The sequence below is a fragment of the Silene latifolia genome, chromosome 6, assembly GCF_048544455.1.
Source record: "Silene latifolia isolate original U9 population chromosome 6, ASM4854445v1, whole genome shotgun sequence".
Classification (NCBI taxonomy): Eukaryota; Viridiplantae; Streptophyta; class Magnoliopsida; order Caryophyllales; family Caryophyllaceae; genus Silene; species Silene latifolia.
In genome coordinates, this window is record NC_133531.1 from 118,576,643 (window position 1) to 118,601,515 (window position 24,873).

The window sequence follows — 24,873 nt, forward strand, 5'->3', positions numbered from 1 at the left end:
ACGAGGAAAATTCAAACCCAATTGGCTCGGGCCATTCCTAGTCAAGTCCATACTTCAACGGGGTGCGGTTAGGATCACAGACCTAGACGGGAACGAATTTACCAACCCAACAAACCTTGACCAATTAAAACGTTATTGTGCCTAGAATAGGAGCAAAAACGCGCCTCGCGTAACCTCACGTGTCGCTCTTGTGGCACTAAATAAACGGCCCCTGGCCAAGCTGAAATAAGCTAATGTCATCTTGCTCTTGTATTTTGACGATTTGTCATTCTCATATCATCAAATAAACTAAATTGCATTTTCAGAGTAAGTAAAGCACATGCTTATTTTCTAAAAGTTCATTACAAGCTCTTGCTTAGAACAATTATTCTTTTACATTTACTCGAACTACGCGCAAGGGTTTGATTTCATTTTTTTATGAATACGTAGGAAATCCCTCACGAGATAGAACCCACTTAATCGCTTTAAATGTAAATAGAAGGACATTTGCAAATGCATTTGAAATTCGACAAGAATAATGATAGGAAACCACAACGGTTTCTTAACCAATTAACCTCTTTCGTTTCATTTCATAATCATAATAAAATCATAATAAAAATAAATAGGCTAGGATTCTAAAAACCCCACCTTCTTATTACAATAACAATAATAATAAATAATAATTAGAGACATTGGCTACTCTTCCATTTTCCCTTTGCCTTTGTCATTTTTATCATACTTCTTGTCGCGACCTCGAGCCGGACGCTCCTGCGCCACTTCTGACCTAATCACCAATGGTCTCTCTCGTGGTCTCGCTTTGCCATTATTGCCAACCACCATCTCGACGGCAGAAGAAGTCTTCGGTTTCTTCGAAGGAGGAACAACTCGAAACCCGGCTTCTTCCTCTCCCTCGGTCAGGTGCTTCTCCTTCTCCTTTTCCACCTCGCGAACCTTGTAGTCAACCGGTTCACGCTTCCTTAGTCTCTCGCGCACCTCCGGAGTAGCAGCCTTCCTCCACCGCATATAGGAATCTGACACCCATAGAGCACTGACAGAAGAATTCAAGAACCAAATGTTCCCCTGAGCCCATTTGATGGCCCACTCTCTTCGACTCTCCATAGTAAGCGCCACAGCAGTCTGCGGGACAGTGTCAAGCTTTGGGATCATCTGCTTCAATCCAACCTGCCTCATCAACCTCTCCGGGAAGATGCATATCATAAACTCCAAGCCGGGAATGCGCACAGATCGGGTAGAATCCAGGGAAGATACTCCAGTAACGGATTTGGGATGCCACCATGGTACGATCCATCTAATTAAGGGGCCATCTTCACTTTTCAACTTGTTTTCCCAGTAGTTGCACACTTGAGAGAAGTCCACCATGTAAAGCCCGGTCCTCATTGCAATCGAACGAGCATGGTAAGAAGGAACATTAACTAGGGCCTCGATCAATCGAAGTAGCTCCATAAGCCAGACCTACCAAAAGCGGGTATTTAAAAAAAAAAAAAAAAAGAAGAGAAAAGTACTCTTGTACCTGCAAAATAATGGGACTTCCCAAATACGGTAGGTCGCGGTTGGCTTTTCTGTTATCCAAGCCCAATAGGATCTCTCCTAAACTTAGGCAAGCTGGGCTCCTGCTCAGCTCCATTTGCTCAATCAAGCTCAAAAGACGAGGGTCGCCCCTCATGTCCTCATCAACATTCCCTTGGAGGACATATACATGAAGTAGGCAAAACCCGAATGCCCTTCGCCTTGCAACATAAGAAACAGTAGGATCAGCCTTCTTGATGAAGCGATCGATGAAATCCAACATTCGAACTCCTTTAGAGGTCGCAAGACGGTCAACATCAACTCTGGCCAATCCAAGCAAGTCTCTAAACTTATTCTTATACCCTTGAGAAGTGGAGGGAATAGCAGGCAAATGTTCCGGATCCCAACCACCAATCGCAGCAATATAATCAGGAAATGGGCAAATGTCTCCTCCAGGAAAGGCAAATATGTGATGATTAGGGTCCCAATAGTCAAGACAAGCATCGAGAAACGGTTTGACTACCTTGATCAATTTCAAGCTCAAAAGTGCTCCAAAATTATAAGCACCCATGTCATACTTCTCCACATTAGAGAACTCGTTTGTCCATTCTTTTAGACGAATTTCAAGAGTATTCATGATGTAGGCTTATTTTGGGAGTTTTTGTGTAATACGACGAAGAAAGACGGAAGAATTATGTGAATAAAACCTCCTACGACGTCTCTATTTATACAAAAAGCTGTTTCCTAAAATCCGTCAGAACGGACGCACTGAGGAACTGTTGCGCCTCTTCGAAGGGACGCAGCTCTTGCTGCGCCTCTTCCTCAGCTCTTTTTCTGTGATTTCCTGCGTTGGATCTTTCCTAAATTCCTCAACGAATAATTTCCTATTCATACGGGTTATTATTTTGGTAAATGCGTCAGGTTACCATATTTCGTGTTTCCTAATTTCGCGGGCACGCATCTCGAGACGATATCGACATTTTCGTCATTTTAGCACACTTGTACATTTCCTTTTTTTGGGAAATCATTTCACTCTCCATTTCAAACTTATATGTTTTTATTTTTTATTTTTTTAGGGGGTAACCCTCCCTACCTTCTGGTCATTTTCGACCAAATTTTTGCATTTTTGCCATCTCCGACCAAATTTTTTGCGTTTTCATTTCTGGTCATACTTTTTTTTTCATTTTTCGAGTCATTGTTTTGCGCTAATTTAGGCCATATGTACAAATATATGTTCTGTGTAATTTCTGTGTAAATTTCGGCAGCATGACGCCGTAAACCGTCATCTACCAAACCTATTCAAAGCTAACCTGCAGGTACAAACAAGCAACCCAGCAGCAAAGGCACTCATGCCATCCTATATACAACCAAAAAAGGGATATGTACACCAAACTGCGGGCTCGAGCCCCAAGACAAAATCTAAATGTCCAAAAAATGTATAAATGTACAAAAATACAGCCAAAAACAAGAAGCAACGCGGAAGCTTTTGCTCGTCGCCGTCTAGCTCAGCAACTCTCGCCTCGAGAGCAGCAACTTCGGCGTCACGAACCTCGAGCTCCCTCAGCAAGCGAGCTGTCTCCTCTCGAGACTGGGCAAGCTCTCGCTCCAGCTCACGCGCCCTCTGCAAACAACAAAATGGCTTATGTCAATCATTTCAAGCATAAAGGAAAATTAGAAAACTCAAAAGTAATGTAAACGGAGTGTTCATACCTGACGTCCCCGACCACCAGCCAGTGCCTCGACGGCGGTAGCCCGCAGCCGGTTTGCTACCCTCCACAAAGCCACGAACCGGGATGGCGCGACCTGCATTTCAAAAGAAAAATGTTTAGCAATTGAGCAAATGTGAGCAAACGTGTTCTTAAACGAAAACTATACAGGCTAGAAGACTCACCCTCCGAATCAGATGCTGCCAATCGTCCAAGCCAACATCTCTCACCGCCACGTCAAAGTCACATAGCTCGGAGATCGTAGTCATCCCCGTCGTATCAGTGTACTCAAGGGTCTCGGGGTTCTCTGGGGGCTCGATGCCCGCCGCCTCGACCTCCTACAAAGTCAAATGATTTTTGTTAGCCGATGATCCTTCATCATATGCTCAAACAATCAAGAATGAAAGAGGGCAAAGCACTTACCACAACCGGCCAGTACGCCAACCTCCCGTAGAGGAACGCCGAGTAGTCCTCACCAGGAAGAAGGAGGGCGTCGCCACCGACGCCGGCCATGTCAGTCTCCCTCTCAGCCTCAGAATGCTCCCTAAACATCGTCCGAGGAGGATCGATGGGAACCGTCAAGACATCCCGAGAGCACTGTCGAGCCAAGCGCTCGCCCAAGTACCACACATGACCCATCGACGTCCTCAACAGCAGCCGGCTCGAACTCCTAGGTCGAAGAACCTCAGCCACGAAAGGAGGAGCGCCAGCGTACTCCTCCCAAGGCCTAGGCACCCATTGAGAAAATCAAGCAAGGGGTCATTCCTCTGATCGGTTCTAAAAGATAAGCAATAAACAAAGAATCAAATAAAAGTGAAGTACTCACGCCGTCCAACTGAAGAGCGTTCACCTCCCACCGACAGACGTCGTGGAAGGAACGCCGACTCCTCATGCGGCACATCACTCAATCCCTCACAACGGGATAGGCCTTCTCCACCAGCTCCGTCCTCTTGGGTGCGAGGCCCGGAAAGTAGGAGTACACCCACGCCTATAAATCAAGATAATCAGCAACGATCTTTCATAATTTGACAAGGAAAAGAGATGATCTTTCATGAGAAGAAATGAAGGTTCATACCTCCAACAGCAGTCCAGGGCCGACAGTAGCAGGAGAAGTCCCCTTCTCCATCAACTCCGGACGAACCATGGCCCTCATGAAGCAGATGAGGACCGCAAAACTAGCAGTGACCCAGTCCCAACGGCCTAGGGAGCTCATGTCAGAAAGGAAGGAAAGAAGCTTCGTCGAAAGCCTCTCGCCCTTGTCTCCGAGGTAAATCGAAGACAGAAACCACCAGAGCCACAAGCGGACTCTGCCGCGGTGCGAGTGCGGGGAGGAGGAGCCGTCTCCCTCCCCTCGATCACCACCAACGCCTGGGTCTTCCCCGCGAAGTAGTCCCGCACGTAAGAACTAGGCACCAAGCCAGGTACCGCAGCCGCCTTCGGCGCCAAGTTCCAACCGATCAACCTCCCGGCCTCCGCCGAGTCAACCCTCATGGCCGTCTCTGGCCACTCCACCACCTCAGTCCCACATGGCAGACCATAAATTATGCCGTAGTCCTCCAACGTGACCCCCACCTCACCAAAGGGCATGTGAAACATGGAGGTCGTGTCCCAGAACCGGTCCAAGAACGCTCGGACGAGACTGAGGTTAGCTTGAAGCTTCCTCCTCGCAATGTCCCTCCAGGCCTGCACCAAGGCGCCGAACGCTCCCCGCTCGATTATGGCCCGCTCCTCAGCCGACAGCCTCTCATAGCACCCCATCGCTGGTCGTGTAGCCCGAGAACGACCGGATGTTCCCGACCTCCTTTGTTGAATTGAAACAAAAGCTATCTTTAGCTCAAATGAAGGAAAAAAGGAATGACAAACAGAAATAAAAGAAGATGACTGAAGAGTTGTGAATCCTATTTACCAAGCTCTTCACCGTCCTGTAGGACAGGTAACCCTCATGCCCAGCAGCAAGTGCCCTCTGTCCCAGTCTCTCACCCACGCAGGTGCTCCCCTCAGCTGGCGACCACCTCGTCCAACGTTGGCCCGTCTCGGGGCCTCATCCTCCTCAACAACCTCCTCCTCCTGGACCTCGCCCTCAGCAGCCATCACCGCAGCGGTGAAAGCCTCCTCCAACGCCTCCACAAGCACCTGAGAAGGGTCAACAGCAGTGTCTATGTCCATGGGAGCTCTCCCAGAAGTAGAAGCCTCGTCACCTGCAAAATTAAGGCAAATTTAGGCCGCGTCAAGTGACGACAGGCCTTGATTAGGGGATTTTCGAGTTTTCAGATCTCCGAAATCGCTCTTTTCTTGCCATCTTTGGCAATTTTCCCACAAACCCGTCCGCTCATGTGATAAGTTGGGTCGAGTCAAGCCTAAGTTGAAGCCTAGTCATAGGTTCGAGTCGTAATTTCAGCAGCATTTCGTTATAACGGCGATTATGCCCTAAAAAGTGTCCTGAAAAAGCCGTCACAAACAAAAATTCCGAGATGGTAGTAAGTTTAGCTATCATACAAGGATCCCAAATATCAAGTTTCGTCACAAATGGGCAATCCTAGGGCTATTTTCGAAGCAATTTACGGTTTAGCTGTGAAACCGTCTCAATTTCACTCAAATGCTCAAAACACAACGAAAATTCGAAAAAAATACATGGTTATGATCCTTATACTACCAATTGGCCTTTTACAAAGTCAATTTCGCAAGGCAAATTCGTTTGGGGGAAAAGTCCCAAATTTTAGACTAATTAGGGTCGAAAACCCTAATTTTATCGATCCCGTTTGTGCAAATACGGAAGATAAATGCAAGATTGATATACATACCTCGATTAGTCATGGCAAATGCTAGCTTTTGGATCAAATTTCGACGGAAATGGTTGGAATTTGAGAGAGAAATTGAAATTTTATGTTTCGAATAAGTGAAATGAAACCCCTGTTTCATCGGGTTTTTACGCAGAAAGGACACGCCCAGGAATAGATGCAGCAGGTGCTGCGCCTCTTCCAAGGGACGCAGCTCTTGCTGCGCCTTTTCCTCAGCTTCCCTTCATACGAATTTTCAAAAATTCGTTATGAGTTCGTTATTTGTTGGCCCATCTTTGGTGCGCCTCTTCCTCAATGCCATACCGCATATTTTGGCCCGTTTGACATTTATTCTTTGCTCGGACCCGTATTTCTAAGCCAACTGCAATAGCAAACTGCCGCTATATATTATTTATTTCTTCCAAGACCTTGCTTGTCACAACAAGCGAGTATTCTCCGACAGGTGTTTCGACACGCCTTCATTATGTTCCCCCAGCGAGAGTAAGCGGATAGACTATCCCTCTCGAGACATGGAGTTCAATTCCCTATTATGTTCCCCAACGAGAGTCCACCGACATACAATCGTCCTTCTCGAGACATGGAGATCACCATCGACCCCAAGCTTTTCCGAAATTTGTTTGAAGACAACCCAAGCAGATTTCCCCCAGCAGTTCCCGCCTGTGTCCTGCTACTCGCGATATTATTTTTTTTTTTTCCTCACGGAGTACGATAAAGGTGTCGTTCTCCATAAGTTCTCAGACTGGCAAAGTTCCTACACTCGAACCTTGCTACCCTCTTTAAGTTGAACTTATATTTGACCTTCTTCCCGTCGATGCTTTCCTTTAGGGTCCCACACCCTAGCACAATCCTTATATATCTCTTAGGTACTACCCTTAGCTCCTATGCTTACCCTTAGTTCCTATGCTTACCCTTAGCTCCTACGCAACTCCGGAAACGTCTCAAGGAAGAAGTCTCAGGTATGGTCTCGTCTTTTGGCTAGCGAGCTTCCTTACGTAGTCTAATGGACTTTAAACGACCCTCCCCGAAAGTCGACAGACTCTAAAATGTTCCCGATGACAGGTCCTTGGCTCAGACCCCTTGAGCCGCCTCGCGTCGCCATAGTCGTCAGGTTGTAATCTTCGATTGACCTGATGGCTATACTTTGACTTTCGTCTTGTCCAAGCCTCAGTCAAAGTGGGGGCTCTGTAGATACCTCATTTCTGCACCTCTCGCAAACCACCCGGTGATGATTGGGCCGCATGTTTGGTACGCGGAACGAGTTGTGACGGTTTGTAAGTTTATCGTCAAGTGATTGCTCAAACATTTATGTCTACCTCTTAATTGTCATCTACGCGCCGATATGGTCGTTTTGACAGTAATTAGAGCATATTTGGAGTCCGTGCCTAAAACCGTCTTCATTTTCTGATAACCGCTAAAATCCCGAGTCAGAATGTTCTGGAATGTTCTGAATATTTCTATTCCATATTTCACAATCTTTTAATCTTTGGTAAACAATTTCCCGTAATATTCATACAAAATATTAAGGAAAACCAAATTATTCCGTTATTCCATAAACTAAACACGGAAATCTTTCTTCCGCAGGAGGAAACCACTTGGGAACAGACGCAGCAGGTGCTGCGCCTCTTCCAAGAGACGCAGTGCCTGCTGCGCCTCTTCCCAAGTCCTTTTCTGCGTATTTTTCGTATCTTTTCATATCTTTTCGAGATTCACTTCCAAAGTTTCTCCGAAAACCCTATTTCCTCCGTGTGATTAGTATAAATAGGAGCCTTTGCTCCTCATATTTCTCACGCGAGTGTCTGCCCTTCTCTTCTCCCTTCGCATTCTAGACCACGTTCTTACTTTTTGGCGTCTACGTGCTTGAACTTTCGACCACGTAAGCTCGGATCTTTCTGAGTATTAGCCTCGTTTTGCATGACCGACCAATTTGACCAACTCCACCATAATCAACTTTAATCAATCTTAATCGTTCTCCTCTTACGAGAGCTCTTTCGTTACATTCGAGTCGAGCATCACTAAACGTTAACTTAGTTCATCTCGTTTCGTCAAACATGTAAGTCTGAGGGTGTATAATCTCTCTTTTATTTATTGTTATTCATTTATTGTAATCATATTGTAAGGTTTATGTCGAAAATACAATTAAAACCTATTTCTAAAACCCTTTATTTAAACCCTTTTTACGGATTATCAGAAGACGGCTGTCGAGAAAGGACGCAGCAACTGTTGCGCCTCTTTGAAGGAGCGCAGTACCTGCTGCACCTCTTCGTGAGGCTGCCGCAGTTCCTGCTTCCTTTCTTCTTCCTTCGTCCTCTGTCAATTCGTTGTTTTTTATTTTGTTTTCGTTTTTTCTTCAATTCCTTGACATAATAGCATGATAATTTAGCACATATACATTGTTCATCGTCATTAACACATATAATTCGTCATTAATTCCCGACTTCAATCCCAAATAACCAATATTTGCGGGTTTTTCGTCCTTAAAATCAAATCCGGGTTATAGAAATTCGATTCGTTCATATTGAGTTTCTGGAATTCGATCTTTGATATATCCTCACCTATTTATTATCATATTCATCATTAGTCCGTCATTAATTCATCGTATTTAACCTAATTAATTAGTTTAGTTTGTTAATTTGTAATTAATTAATCTTAAATCTTGTAAATAATTCGTCCTAATTAGTTTTTATCCATGTTTATTACTTTTACGACCCTCAATCATATGTAAATAACCTTCTAATCACTTCTATCCGAGTCAAATAACATTAATCAAGCATTAAAATCGCCAACGAGCATTAACAATTCGCAATTCCGGCTTCACAGCCAGAACTGTGCCAAGGAACAGACGCAGCGACTGCTGCGCCTCTTCCAGAGGGCGCAGCTCTGCTGTGCCTGTTCCTGGTCGATTTCTATCTCTGAACTTCCGTTTTGATTTTACCTAGTTTATTAGCTTACGTATTAACTAACTATTATTCGTATTATCACCCTTAATTCCTGTTCGTTTATTTGTTTATTTATTCTATTTCCAAATTACCCGTTTTAAAAGTACCTTCGACATAAATCAATTAATCCCATTGTAATTATTGTAATTTTTCATTATTATTATTTATTGTATTTCTTGTATTGTATTGATTGTATGCCTTCACATGTAATCAACCTAAATTCCAATTCGACCCAATTGTATGCTAAACTACGTGTTTACCGACTTAGTCTAATTCTCACATGTTAGGATTAAAACGTTAGATGTTGCATTGCATGCATATAAATTGACAATATATCGAGTATAGACGATTTTCCCTAATCATTAGTGGAGGCCGATATCGAGGCGGGCGGGATTAGGTGTTCGATCAAAAGAGCTTCCTAATACGTACCCTCACCCCTTACTCCAGATTTCTGTGAACATCCGTGTTCATTGGCATCCACGAGAGTCATTCTAGACATAGAATGCTAAGGGTAACGAGGTCTTGGTGTTCATGTCATTAATTTGTGTCTTGACATGGCACGAGGTATTCGAACGGTTTCCAATTTTCAACAATAAATTGGTGGCGACTCCACAAATGCAAACGCTTGTTCGTTCCCAAGCGCCCCCGTGGGCCCATTGTCCATAATAGGCGAAAGGTCAAAGGTACTCAAGCCTTCCATTTGACGATCTTTTACCTAGAACTGTCTAGGTAGGACCTGTATGGCCTATCAAAACAGCACTAAATCAAATGATTAGAACGATCTCAAGGGAAAAATCCCTTGAGGCTAAAAACAGACAGAATTAAACAAATAAATAAAGTAGTTACCTCCCCGGCAACGGCGCCAAAATTTGATACCGTCGTCAGGTACCAAAAATAAATACCTAGATACTACTAACGGAAGTCAGCGGTAAGTAGGGTCAATCTCCACAGGGAGGCGGTCACTATCTACTTGTCTATTCGGTCTGTCTCTGGTCACAAGATGGGGGGTTTAATTGATTTCTAAACTACTGAAGATTAAGGGAAAGAGTAATAAAGGCAGAAAATGTGATAAAGATAACAGATAAGAGAGAATATGTCAGGATTTCGGTTCACCATGGTAGTCAATCGATTCAGTTGCAAATAGCCTAGACAATCTACTGTGAGAAGGATAACGAAAAGGTCCTTCTGGTCCACTTTCTATCCTAGAATTCCACTAACTAAACTTTCGTCCTCATTAGGGTAGTCTACTGTTCATAGCAGGTCTGTTCATTCCAATCTTCCGATCCAGGAACGAAATTAACCAAATTAAAGGGTAACTTAGAAGCGTGCACTCAACTAAGTCGGTATTATAATTAAATTGCCATGGGCACAGATTCTCACAACTAAGTCGTCTAGTCTATTCGCTACATCGTCTTTATTCTACCATAGATCCCCTAATCCCAACATGAATGAATTTAGCTACTCATATTGCTAATGTTGTCAACAATAACAATAATGAATTAACTAATAAATGACATAATGAAATTGTAATAAAAATGCATAAACTAATTAGGGCATAAATTAATTAAGGAAGAACAAAGGAATTAAAGTAAACAAAGTATGAGATTAAGATTAAAAGAGAGAAAGATTACAATCACGAGAATTCTGGCGTAAAGAGCGACAAGATCCAAGCGATAAAACCCGAAAAGCAAAAGTTACAGTAAAAAAGTGTGTTTATAACCTAATCCCGACTTCCTTTATATAGGGAAGCGAGATTTTACAAACATAAACCTAATCACGGACTAAAAATCCCGAGTATAATAGCTAAATACTCGATCGAGGACTTTTATATCACTCGATTGAGCAAAACCAAGCTAAAACCTCTCAATCGAGTACCACTTATTAAATAGGCACTACTCGATCGAGTAGAAAAAGGAGTCGATCGAACGCAATTGTACTCGATCGAGTACTTTCCACCGCACAATTCCTGCTTCGCGCACTGAACTTCAAACGGCTTCCAGTTCTTCGTTACTTGGGCAAACAGGGCGATTCCAGTAGCATTGGAAAGCTAAGAGGACAAACATTCATCTGCAATGGGAATCACCTGAAAATATGTTGTAGAACTCGAGATATGGCTCTTCAAAGTAGGCACTAGTAATTTGAAGTTCTTCCTCTGCTCGCCTAGCTAACTTACTTCTTTGCGCATCTCAAAATAGTAGTCTTAAGACTCCGACTCAACTCATATCCTAAATGCATGCATAAGGACATGTTTTACGCTTGATTATGCTCCTTTCCGGTTCATACCTGTAAATAATTCAAGAGAAACCAAAGTAGACAATTCGGGGGACATTTGTAGCTAAACACCACACAAAATGCATAGAAATGCGTGCAAATGAAGTACGAAATACCTATATAAAATGCACGCATCAGTGAGTTATCTCTTCACGCATATTGCGATGCTTGTTATGCTAGCTGTCCTACGTCTCGACGCTCACTCAGTGCTTACTTAGTTTTCTTGGGTTCATCTCCTATTTCTTGGAAAACTAAGAAACAACCTACGGTTGCTCTATCGTCAACCGAAGCTGAATATCACGCTATGGTTTTCACTACATGTGAGCTCAAGTGGCTTAAAGGGTTTCTCGGTTTCCTTGGCATTCAACACAAACAACCCATCAAATTACTGTGCGACAATCAATCAGCGCTCCACATCACGAAAAATCCCGTCTTTCATGAACGAACCAAACATATCGAAATAGACTCACTTCGTTCGGGATGAAATTTTGAAAGGCACGATAAGTCCAAGCTATGTCCACACCCGCATCAAATCGCAGATATCTTTACGAAAGCACTTGGGCGTGCCTCCTTTGAAGAGCTCCTTTCCAAGTTGGGCGTGTAATACTCCGTATTTATGAGTCTTTGGGTACTCTATCGAGTAGGCCTTACTCTGTCGAGTAAGGGTGAGTTGCGTTTTAAAATAGTTTCTGACCTGTTGGGTACTCGATCGAGTAAGGGGGCACTCGATCGAGTACCTTAGCTACTCGATCGAGTAGCCGGTTTACGGGGAGTTATTTCACGGGTTTTGTTAATTATGCGATTAAGGTATATAATCTTTTCCGTCATCATTCTAAACACTTTTCAAATCCTAAATTACTGTCAAAGAGAGAAAGCAAGTACGTTCATCCCTTTAATCGCATTGTTAGGAAATCCCGAAGTTTGGAAGGTCAGTTTTCATCGTTTGTTATACCGTTGAGATCCTTGCGTCGAGGGTAAGATCTATGTACCCTTTTTACTGTTTTTACTTTAAGTTGGTTAAACCCTAATATGGGGATTTAGGGGTTTTGTGTAGATTGTGATTTGGTAGTGTTTATGTGTTTGTATGATAGGAGGAGGTTTTGTAGAAGAGGCTTTTTGATACAAATTTATTAATCCGTCGATTGTTGTGCTTTCCAGGTAGGATTTCCTACTCAGTATTAGTCCCATAATGGGATGATTGTTGATGTGTTGAGATTGATTGTTTGATATAGTAATTGTGTTGTGACGGCTGTGATTGTGATTGTTTGTCTATAGCTCTCGAGATGCGTTCTCGGCTGAGTGGAGTCACTTGCAGGAGTGGCTTCACGCCCTAGTTTTGCCCTTCGTGGAACCCGCCACGGAAGGGGATATGCACATTAATGGGACAGGGTTATCGCTCGGTATGATGAGCGGGGCTTAGGTGGGAAACGCTGCGGTCCCCCACTGGCAGGGCTGGTCCAGTGGACAGTCGGTGACGGAGATTGATGGGAGTGGTGTGATTATATGTGTGTGACCGTTTGAGCTGTGTTGTTTGTTGTGTTGTTGGATTATATAAATTGTGTGATTAGTACTGACCCCGTTTAAATGTTTTAAAAACTGTGGTGATCCATTCGGGGGTGGTGAGCAGTTATTAAGCAGGTATGATGTGACGCGTATGGGATAGCTGGGATGAGTCATCACGTGGCAGATAGAAGTCTTCCGCTGTGTCAGACGATGTTTTATAGCTTTGATAGTTTTAGCAGTAGACCGTCTGAGAATCTTGTATTTCTTTTTATCAGTTTGGAATTCCTATGTAATCCCTTTAAACTTTACTTACTTTTAAAGTTGTTTCGTTATTGTCTTATGAATATCATACCTCGGGTAACCGAGATGGTGGCATCCTTATACCTGAGTGGTCCTGGTAAGGCACTTGGAGTATGGGGGTGTTACAAATGGTATCAGAGCGATGATCCTGAAACCTGTAACCAATGAATTTAATGAATATAGGGAGTCAATTAAAATGAACCCGGGGTAAAGGCTGTAGGAGCTAATGCAAAGGCTTGGTAGACGTCCTAAAGTCGCGAACTCGCCCTACAATTTTGAACCGGTCACCATGGGATATGAGTCGGGATCGCTATGTGTTTATCTTGTGAATTGTGTACCTATATGGTGATGTGTGGCATGAATCGGTGGATGTATGTATGTGGAGAATGGGGAATGTGTAGAAAAGATGGTGATGATGTGATTTCGTAAGCTATTGATTGAAAGCATGATAGATGGTTTACAATGTTGTTTTGAATTGTAGGAAAAGTATATGAGAATGATGAATGATGTGGTAGAAAAAGGAAGTAGTTCATATGTGATAATATGTGATGAATGATGATGTTGCAGGATGGATGATTCATAATGTGGCATAATAATAATATGTGCATAGGAATGTTGTGTCGTATACGTATATTTGGTTTGCATAAGGTTGCATGATAAGTTTATGTACTTGTCCACTATTGTTCATGTGTATATGTGGTAAGAAGTGTGTAGCTGTAATGAATGAATTGGTTGGAAGAGATTAAGTAAGTAATTGCATAAAAATATGAAATTCATGTGTGGAACATGTTTATGTGGGTAATGGATTTTAATAATATGGCAATGTTTGTAACATGTGAATAGGGGATTTTATATTGTATATTATGTTATTGTGTACGTAAAGTTATAAAATAAAAGCATGTGGTAAATCGTGAATGACAAGTTAAATAATCTATGTGCATGATTAATTTTGTTGCTTGGCTTTTGAAAATAGTAACATATGATTATGAATACTGGTTTTATGAGTTTTGGACTGGTTTTGTTTGCTTGGTTGTTGTTTAAGTTGTTTGGAAGTAAAATCAAGTAGTTGTGTTTTTCGATTATAAAGAGGTTGTCTTTAAACTGTTATAACTTGAGATGTATAAATGATTTTGATGTGATTCCAATTGGAGGTAATAGCTTGTCCTTTTACGATTCTAACGATAGGTCACACGCTCAAAACGACCAAGTAATGAGTGAGTTATGACTGTTTTACGAAAACTGGACAGTGCTGAGAATTGGGGTACTCGATCGAGTATCCTTGGTACTCGATCGAGTAAGGGGGAACTCGATCGAGTACGTTAGTTACTCGATCGAGTAGCCCTGGTGATTTGTTTTACGTGCTTCTGATCTTCACCTACTCGATCGAGTAAGTCCCTTACTCGATCGAGTGGCCGGTACTCGATCTAGTGACCCCTGTTTTGGGTCATATGCTTATCTTTTGACATTCGTTGCATATTATGTTTAATCCAAAATTGTTATTTTACTTCTTTATGCATTGTTTTACATGTAAGTTGGTCTTGATACGTAAGTTACCCAATCTTATGGGGTGGTGAGTGGCACCTTATGGTGAGTATGAGTTTGGTGGGAGGAGATGAGCTATATGTGGTTGTGCTGAGAAGTGGAAAAAGAAAAAGAATATTGATGAGCTGATTGAGGCATGGTGCAAGTTTTGGTGAGACGTGGTGAGTGATTTATTCGCGAAATTGAGTGATGTAAAAGTAAGTGAAAGTGGGTAAGGGATGATGTGGGTCTAAGGAACGTGAGGATGAAAAGATTGAAAGGAAGGTTTGGATAGTGGCAACTTGATATGTGTAAAGAATTATGGAGTGAGATGGTTAGGAGTCGTGTTGGTCAAGAATATATGTAGTGAAAGTTCGTTTTAAAGGGGTTGAGAAGAGTAGTATATAGTGAACTTTATGAAGACATGTTGCGAGGTGGATTTGTAGACAGTCAGTGAGTTTGGGAGATTTGGTTTATTAAGAGGTGAAACTTCGTGTGATTTCTTTGGGCATTTAACGGCATGAAATGAAGTTGTTTAAACAGTGAACGTTGATTTTATGGATAGGTTAGTGACAAGTGTGAGCGATAGCATAATAAGAGAAGATCCATGGTAAGAAAGAGTGAGATGATATCGACATGAAATAATGGGATTTGAGCTTTGGCGGAATGAGAAGGTAACCGGAGCACTAAAGAATTAGATAGAAGTAATAAGGAGTTGAGCTATTAAATGGTATTGTTGAATGTGAAGAGAAAAGAAGAGTAAAAAGTAAGCTAAGGAAAATTTTCACCGGAGTTATGTGATATAAAGGTAAGGAATCATTGAAATGTGTGATATTATCATGAGGATGTTAGTTAATGGTTATATGGGAGCTTCAGGACAACATGATTAATAATGAGTTTCGAGGAATTAAGGGAGTAAGAGTTGGTGGAGTATTTACACGATATGAGATTTTTTGTGGAAAGTTAGATGACGATACAATTAAGATAGTATTGGGAATAATGTTGAGGTAATTTTGTTGATGGGTTTGATGTTCTTTATTTCGGGATGTTAACCAAAGATAGGAGAAAAACCGTGTTGTTTTGATATGAGTGTAAGAGGTTTGATATACGAGCAGTGGTGGTATTGTGGTGTTGTCACTAGTGGTTAAGGGTGATGATAGATAAGAAAGACAAAGCGATCTAGAGAGGTTGATTTTACAAAGGCCGGATTGATATGTATGGTTGTAAGGGAGTATACGATGTGGTTATATGAGGCGAGCGCTAGTGGTTGAATATTAATGGTATGGCATGAGGTGATGGTTATGCGAATGGGAAAGTATGTTATGAGGGGCATATGAGTTAAGCTCGGGCGACAGGTAACCTTTATCGAGTGGTAACTTACGTGATCAGGATTGACTAGTTGGATGTGATTATGGGTCTATGAGGTGTATAAATGTTTGTGTGAGGTTCTGACCTCACGAGAAGCGGTATGGTGTGATAGTTATAAAGATGTTATATGAATGTTTGTGATATATGTAGGGTACGACAATCTGATTGAATGAGGCTAAAAAGGTAATAATTTGATTGATTTGGCATGGCTAGTTATAATTTTATGTGTATTGATAACACATGCGTATTCCGTGCAATGGTAGACATGATGTTCATGAGGTGCTTATCTGTTTATCCATATAATATGTTGCGTTGTGATTTAATAAAGTGGATTTGAGTAAGTTTTTCTTGTCTGTGAAGTTATGCTGAGTCAGTGTTTATGGGTTTGAGTAAGTTGCGATGTCTATCGGTGCGGTTGTGGTTCCTCGGGTGGTGATCCGGGCACGGTACTTCGTGTTGTGATGCGGGTATTTTCGCATTGCGGTGCGGTTGTTGGTGACGGTGTTGTGATGCCGTCACCGGTTGTGGTGGAGTAGGCGGGATGATTATGGTACGAGTTTTCGAAAGTGCATACCAGTTATACATAGATTGTTGTTTTGTTTGCTGTTGTTCTTTGTGAGTTTTGGTTGAACATGTATTTGTTGTTTTGTTTGTTGATGTTTCTTACCAGTTTCAACTTGGGTGTGAGGGTAGAGTATGATATGGGAGAAAGTTGTGTATGTTTTGTTGTTGTGATGGTATAGTGATTTTCTGTTGATAGGGCACAGTTGTAAGAGGTTGTACAGAACATTTGACCTTGTTGTAGATGAGACATCGGTGCACATAGTCATGGCAAGTGATTCGTAGAACATGTGTGGTAATGATCTGAAAGCTGCAGGTGGTTTTAATCTTTCATTGGGCCAATGAGGGAAGGGTGTTTGGATTTAGTGTCTTGTTAAGTCATGTATGAGTTTTGCAGTGATGAAAGAAAAGAACTTGAGGATCTTGTGTGAGTGTAGGTAACACGTGTGGATCGTGAGTTATGCTTTTGGCGATAGAAGTTTTATATAGTCTATATAGAGAGGTATGTCATGTTGCGGTAATGTGGAAGAGTTGGAGTATTGGTTATGCTAAGGGTTTTGCGGTATTAGTTAGATGGAGTGCAGAGTGAATTGAAGTATGAGAACTGTTTAAGTAAGAAAGTCTTGGAAATAGGAACGGTTATAGAAATGAGGTTATAGGCGGTTATCTTTGACATGTGGTGGTGATGAGGATGATGAGATGATTTAACTAAGGATTTAGTATTAGTGAGTTACGAGGACTTAACATTTGTCTTAAGGGGAGTATGATGCGATAAAAGTGAGTTTCATGGTTGTGCATGTTGTAAAATAATTGGAAGTAGAGTGTTAGCATAGCGTAAAGGAGGGATTTGTTTTGTGGTTGATGTTGTTAAAAGGCCATGGCCGTGCTTGTAGTAGTGTGATGTTTAGGAGTTCGAGAGTTTTGATAGTGGCATGATGATGTTTATGAGTGTAAGTAAACTTCGAGGACGAAGTTCCTTTTAAGGGTGGTAGAATGTAACATTACTTTTGATGTTAGAGGTATTTTGATATTGGATTGGCTCTGGATGATGTATTACGGAGCTAGTTGGTAGTGTATGGAGTTAGTGTTGAGAGAGATTTAATGGAGTCGATACGATATCGTGAGCCATGTTGTGGAGGTAGGAATAGCTAGTGGAGTTGGTGTTACGAGTTCATGTTTGGGTTGGAGTTTTGTTTTGAGTTCTTAGTCACGTTGTTGTGTCTTGATCGAGTTAGTATGTTTGTTTTTGAGTATGGGTTGAACTTCGGGGACGAAGTTCTTTTTAAGGAGGGAAGACTGTAATACTCCGTATTTATGAGTCTTTGGGTACTCTATCGAGTAGGTCTTACTCTGTCGAGTAAGGGTGAGTTGCGTCTTAAATTAGTTTCTGACCTGTTGGGTACTCGATCGAGTAACTAGGATACTCGATCGAGTAAGGGGGCACTCGATCGAGTACCTTAGCTACTCGATCGAGTAGTTTAGGTTTCTGAGGAGTTATTTCTCGGGTTTTGTTAATTATGCGATTAAGGTATATAATCTTTTCCGTCATCATTCTAAACACTTTTCAAAACCTAAATTACTGTCAAAGAGAGAAAGCAAGTACGTTCATCCCTTTAATCATATTGTTAGCAAATCCCGGAGTTTGGAAGGTCGGTTTTTATCGTTTGTTATACCGTTGAGATCCTTGCGTCGAGGGTAAGATCTATGTACCCTTTTTACTGTTTTTCCTTTAAGTTGGTTAAACCCTAATATGGGGATTTGGGGGCTTTGTGTAGATTGTGATTTGGTAGTGTTTATGTGTTTGTATGATAGGAGGAGGTTTTGTAGAAGAGGCTTTTTGATACAAAATTTTGTTGATACTGTCGTCATTGTTGTGCTTTCAGTAGGATTTCCTACTCGGTATTAGTCCCATAATGGGATGATTGTTGATGTGTTGAGATTGATTGTTTGATATAGTAATTGTGTTGTGACGGCTGTGATTGTGATTGTTTGTCTATGGCTCTCGAGATGCGTTCTCGGCTGAGTGGAGTCACTTGCGGGAGTGGCTTCACGCCCTAGTTTCGCCCTTCGTGGAACCCGCCACGGAAGGGGATGTGCACATTAATGGGACGGGGTTATCGCTCGTATGATGAGCGGGGCTTAGGTGGGAACGGCTGCGGTCCCCCGGCAGCGGTCGGGTCCGGTGGACGGTCGGTGACGGAGATTGATGGGAGTGGTGTGATTGTGTGTGTGTGACCGTTTGAGTTGTGTTGTTTGTTGTGTTGTTGGATTATATAAATTGTGTGATTAATCGACCCGTTTAAATGTTTTAAAAGCTGTGGTGATCCATTTGGGGGTGGTGAGCGATTATTGAGCGGTATGTTATGACGCGTATGGGATAGTAGGATGAGTCATCACGTGGCGATTAGAAGTCTTCATTTGTGTCGACGATGTTTTATAGCTTTGATAGTTTTAGCGAAGAGACCGCGAGAATCTTGTATTTCTTTTTATCAGTTTGGAATTCCTATGTAATCACTTTAAACTTTACTTACTTTTAAAGTTGTTTCGTTATTGTCTTATGAATATCATGCCTCGGGTAACCGAGATGGTGGCATCCTTATACCTGAGTGATCCTGGTAAGGCACTTGGAGTATGGGGGTGTTACATGGCGTCGTCTCTACACGCACCAACTTGAGGGGGGTGTTAGCAGAATCAACGGTCAGAATGCTCAAGAAAGACGTTGCTCTTCCAACGTTCACTTTCACCAAAAGAGGAATTAGATCACCCATATTATTTGCCATATAATTCTTTGCCGTAAATAAGTTGTGCAATATCTTTTGTATAGTGCAATATCTCTTGTACATATAGCCTAACAGTCATTGTATTTCACACACAATTCTTTCATCATCAATAATATTACTTTCCAATTCAAACGTTCATAAAGTTCTATCACAATACAAGTATGCGGGACAAAAGTCTCCTTCTTTTGGTACGGTCGTGGTAAGATCATGATGTAATGACTATCAGTTCATGATAAAGTTGATTCATGGAGTCGTAGACTACTGTAGCAGCAGGTCTGATTTTAGGCCGAAGCAATTCTCGGATAAGATCTTTGAATAAAAGGAATCGCATATATAGATAAAGCAAGCTACTTCAACCTGATGATACTTGTATGTGATTTTCTTAGTAGTTGTAAATTGTAATAGCTCATGTGCTGTAATATTTACGAACCATATAGGTGAACATGCCAACTTTTGCTTGTCATGGCATTATTTTAACTCAATTCACCAACAGATTGACAACGATGATAACACACTTTATATCAGCTAAAAGAACTGATACTGGACCGATAAATTAAAACTCATGTATTAAGGAATAATGTATTTTACAGATATTTAGTATAAGCTTGCTATCTTAGGATTACAAAAAACTTGAACCTCTTCGAGGACTGCCCTGGATTCATCTCCGAAAATCGACTCCTTTCCATCTGGCCTTTTAGCATAGGATAACCCAAGCCTAGACTTTGCTTGCTTCAAATCTCCTACACCTGAATTAGTATCCGGCCCTGCAAACCCACCCATGACTGGCGCAAGTGGTGGCCCAATGAGCAGTCCATCAGCACCAAACTGTGGGCCTCCACGAGCGTAGTCGAAAAGGGCTGCACCACTTCCACCAACTTTAGGCAGAATTATTGGATCAGAATTTTGATCCTCTGTCCAATAAAAGAGGAATGGATCAAAGGAGTCATAGTAGTCATCTGTGCTTCTATAGCCTTCAGGGTTAAATGCCCCAAATTTTAAGGGTGGGTTTGTGTTTGTGTACCCTATTATCACGCAAGGCCCCTTGAAATCACAATAATTGTGGAATTCAGTTGCACTGAACCCGTCTATACTTGCCCTGTAACAACATCTGAGCTCTTTTCCTGACAATTTACGTTCTCGATCAATACAGATATTGAAATCTTATAAACAGTCGATAATAACATTATCCTAATGTCTCAAATTATCTTAGCTTGCCACAGGGTGGCAAGAGGGTTGAGTCCACACATCCTTCCCCTATGCTAAAATCACATTGAGCTACATAAAATGAGAAAAAAAAAAAAAAAAAAAAAAAAAAAGCGACAATTTAACACCCAATTTTCAAAGAAATGGAAAGGAACAGTGGTGGAGCAAAGGGAGCTAGCAAGGACGCTCACCCCGGCTGAAAATTGAAAACTTCAAATTTTTAACTAAATTTTTTCGAGTCTACCTTATGGGAGTACTTGTTCGTGTCAACTTTGACGTAGAAAAAATGTAAACAACATAGACTTGATCGAAAAATAAGTTATCGGTAAAAAAAAAAAAGAAACGTAACAAAGAATCAGGAAAAAACATGATCGAAACGAGAAGTGAATATATATGATGAATAGAAGGGTACCATATAGAAAAGTTTTGGAGACCAAAGAAGTTGGGAAGGGAAGATCAATGTCATGGTACTTAGGTTGAGGTTTTTCATCAACATTTCTTTTGCCAATGTTCCATCCAAATAAGCTCCTTGGACTTCCTCTACACCTGTAGGTTACTGAGTTTGGAATGTAACAAGCCATTTAATTGATTGAAATGGTCAGCTGACCACCCATTTTTCTTCATTCTAGCAAACATATATTCATATACGGAGGATGTCATATCATGATAGCAACAAAACCTTATCCTCATGGCCCTCATGTCCAATTCACTTTTGCCTTATTCACAAAAATAAACTCTTAGTTTTACTGTTTTAGAAACATCGTTGAATTTAAAAAGTTTTTAATATTTGGATCGTTTTATATCAAGTCATGATTAGACGGTCATTTTTAACAAAAAAATAAAAAAGGCTCGTATGATAAATCGCCAAAAAAATGTGAGACAAAAAACTCATTGTCATTGGAAGGGGCGATCTCGTCCCATAAAACCGTCATTCATAATGACGTTTCTACTTCTGTACCTATATTTTAAGATACGAGTACTAGCATTGTTCGCCTAGCACAAAAAAACAGGGCAATCCTTACCGCCCAACCGATGTAGACATCAATTAGTTATTTCAAACTGATTTTGCAAAATTATTTTTATTTTATTGAGCATTATTTTGAAAAATATTCCATAAAGTAACAAGTATATTATATTCTTAAGCTATGTCTTATTATTAGAATTTAGAAATGTAGTTTGTAATAAAATACTACGGAGTAGTGTATTTTGCAAAGACTATTATGAGAGTTTGAGTTTAGCACATTTATATTCAAAGTATGTATTATATCATTATAATAGTTAAAAATGTCACCAATTGGGTCCATAGCTCAGTGGTAGAGCATTTGACTGCAGATCAAGAGGTCACCGGTTTGATCCCGGTTGGGCCCTTTTATCATTGTCAAAGTTTTGCCCAAAATTTGGCCTTTTTAAACAGTGCCGATGTCAAAGTTTTGCCCAAAATTTGGCCTTTTTAAAAAGTGCCGATCGTAACTCAAATAAAGCTAGAAACTCAGTAATGAGCATATTTCGCACCAAGCACCCACCAACTACGGGTACTGAATTTTTTTTTCTTGAAAGCAAAAAAAAAAAAAAAAAAAAAAAAAAAATCAGTACGGGTACTGAAATTTGAATAGGCTTTTAACGGTGTCAAACTTCCGCTCACGTTCTTTTACTATAGACATTTTGTTAGTGTAAACGTGAAAAAATACACTAAAAACATAAGTAAATGATTCATTTCGTTACACAACCGACATTTTGTTGGAATTTTGTGAATAAATAGTTCAATTATATTTATTATGTGATAGAACATCTTTTTTTGGGATTATGTCATATAATGTAATTATCATTAATTCATTGTTGTCATTGATTGAGGTAAATAGTTCAATTATATTTAGTACTTCATGCACGTGCGTTGCACGGTATGTAAAAATGTCAATTAATCTCATTAAAATCCAAAAATCAATTACAACTATAATTTTATATTATAATGGAATATTATGCCAATCTGTACAATTTAAAAAAAAATACTTAAATTTTATATGATCTCCACCCCTAGTGAAAGAAGAATTCATTGAAATGGAGGAGTCAATCAATGACTCAAAGTCTATCCCAAAACGCACTAACACTTTTAGGTTTATAGGGACTCGATATTTGTAACCTTGTAGGTGTCAAATGGAGACGTATGATAGATGATAGTAATGAATAACACACAAATTTTATCTTTATTAATTTAGAAGACAATACTCAACTCAGGGCGTGCCACGTCATTAATTCAATCTATTTTTTTTTTGGAAATCCATGATATGGTGGGACCCGTTAGTGTGCAATGTTTTTATTTCTTCGGAATTCTGGCTATACAAACATACGACAAATTACAGAAGTGCTCCTAGGGTTTCCTGTGGAGAGTCCGTCGAAGCCGTCTTTATTCATCCTTTCTGCTTAAGGTTCCGTCTTGTGTCCTTGACATTGGACTGTGCTTTCCTTTTGTTCTTTACATTCGTCTTTGTGGGTTATTCTTGAGGGTTTTTTTCTTTATTTTCGTTACTCTGGGAGATATATGGAGGATCGTTTTCGTCAACGGGCTGGCAAGCAAATCATGATTGGAGGGTCTGATGATGGAAGTGAGGAGTTTGTCTGGGATATTGGAGATGATGAAGGAGAGAAACAATGCTCGGACCTTATGCTCGTTGGGAAATTATGGACTACGAAGGCCATCAACGTTAAAGCAGCCATCGATACGATGGTGAAACTGTGGAATCCGAAGGGCACTATTATTGGTAACGTCCTAAACCCTAAAGAGAAAATTTTTGTTTTCCGTTTTTCCATTGCTAAAGATAAAGGTAGGGTTTTAGAGGGACAGCCGTGGCATTTTGACAAACATATATGGTGTTTAAATGAACCGTGTGACATGGGAATGATTTCTGAGACGCCGCTGTTTCGTGTCCCAATGTGGATACGTGTTTATGACTTACCGATAAGGAGGAGGTCAAATGAAGGGAATCTTCGTTATTTAGGGTCACAGATTGGAACATATGTATGTATGGACAATTTACCAAACCCGGAGGTGGAGAGGGCTGTGAGAATTAGGGTTTTGATGGATGCTAGAAAGCCTCTAAGGGAGGACGTTGTCGTGAAGCTGCCAAATGGGAATTCCAGTAAGTTTGCGGTTAAGTATGAGAGGTTACCTAATTTTTGTTATGGATGTGGACTGTTCGGGCATGGGGAGAAGGAGTGCGATGAGGGTCCATATGATGAAGGGAAATTGAGGTTTGGGGAATGGATGCGAGCTTCTCCTTGGAAAGTGACCAAGACTATGGTTGCGGAGTCGAAGTCGAAGGTAGCCAGATCACTTGCTGAAACGTTTGAGGACGTGGAGAGGAAGGAGAGGGATGATATCGAGAAGATGATCTTGAAGTTGCAACAAATAGCAGTAACATACAAAAAAAAGGAACCAAAGGTTGATGCTGCTGTGGAGAAAGTCGTTGGGGATAGGAGAGAGGAGGAGGGTGAGAGAAGGAGCAATGAGGAGCGACCAATTGAGGTGGTGGAAAGGGTGGATGAAGGGGATATTCCTATGAATGAGGGGAGAGGGGAGAACTCTGGAGAGGGGGAGAGGGAATGCGATAAGGGTACGGGGGAGTCTCTAGAGGAGCATGGGAGTGTTAGCTCGTGGAAAAGGCTGGCTAGGGAGAAGGGTATAGTTGGAGATGGTACCAGCGGGGAGGCGTGGCAGTTAGGGAAGAGAGAACGAGAGGGAGTCGTAGATGAGGATGTAGCTGTGAAACGGAGAAGCATTACTATCATGGGTGTAAGTTCACCTGAGGCGGAGATTGAGGTCGCTCAACCTCGCCGGGCCTCATGAATCTGTTGAGCCTTAACTGCAGGGGGCTGGGCAACCCCGATGCAGTAGGCGGACTAAAACATTTGCTCAGAAGGGAGGATCCTAGTATTGTGTTCTTGTGTGAGACTAAGTTGTGTAGTAGAGATATGCAAGCTGTCTTTAGAAAGATAGGGGGATATGAGGGGGTGGCTGTAGATAGTAGGGGACGTTCTGGTGGTCTAGCGTTCTTTTGGCGTAAAGAAGTAAGGTGTCAATTGAGGCTCGCGTCTGTACATGTTATGGATTTTGATGTGGAGTTTGGCGAGACGAAGTGTAGGATTACTGGTTTTTATGGTTGGCCGGCCTTGCAAGATGGTCACTTATCTTGGCAACAACTTCGGTTACTTGCTACTCAGTCGAATGACCCATGGTTATGTGTAGGGGACTTTAATGAGATCTTATATTCAACGGAGATGAAGGGTGGAAATCGCGCTCAGAGGCAGATGAATAATTTTCGGGATGCTGTGGATGATTGCGGGTTACGAGACATCCCATTCGAAGGGTACGAGTTTACGTTCGATAATGGACAAGCGGGTATGGATAATCGACAGTGCCGCCTTG

The 24,873-nt window shown here is 41.4% G+C and overlaps 1 protein-coding gene and 1 non-coding gene across 2 annotated transcripts; one reads left to right on the plus strand and one right to left on the minus strand.

Moving 5' to 3' along the window:
• Positions 1–19,752: 19,752 nt before the first annotated feature.
• Positions 19,753–21,092, minus strand: LOC141587162 (uncharacterized). Its single transcript, XM_074408604.1, has 2 exons — positions 20,866–21,092; positions 19,753–20,371 (listed from the first exon to the last, which is right to left on the minus strand). Exons 1-2 carry the CDS (start codon positions 21,032–21,034, stop codon positions 19,845–19,847), a joined length of 696 nt encoding a protein of 231 aa, XP_074264705.1. The 5' UTR covers positions 21,035–21,092; the 3' UTR covers positions 19,753–19,844.
• Positions 21,093–21,749: 657 nt separating this feature from the next.
• TRNAC-GCA (transfer RNA cysteine (anticodon GCA)) lies at positions 21,750–21,821 on the plus strand. Its single transcript has one exon. It is a non-coding gene; the product is annotated as a tRNA-Cys (tRNA).
• The last annotated feature ends 3,052 nt before the right edge of the window (positions 21,822–24,873 follow it).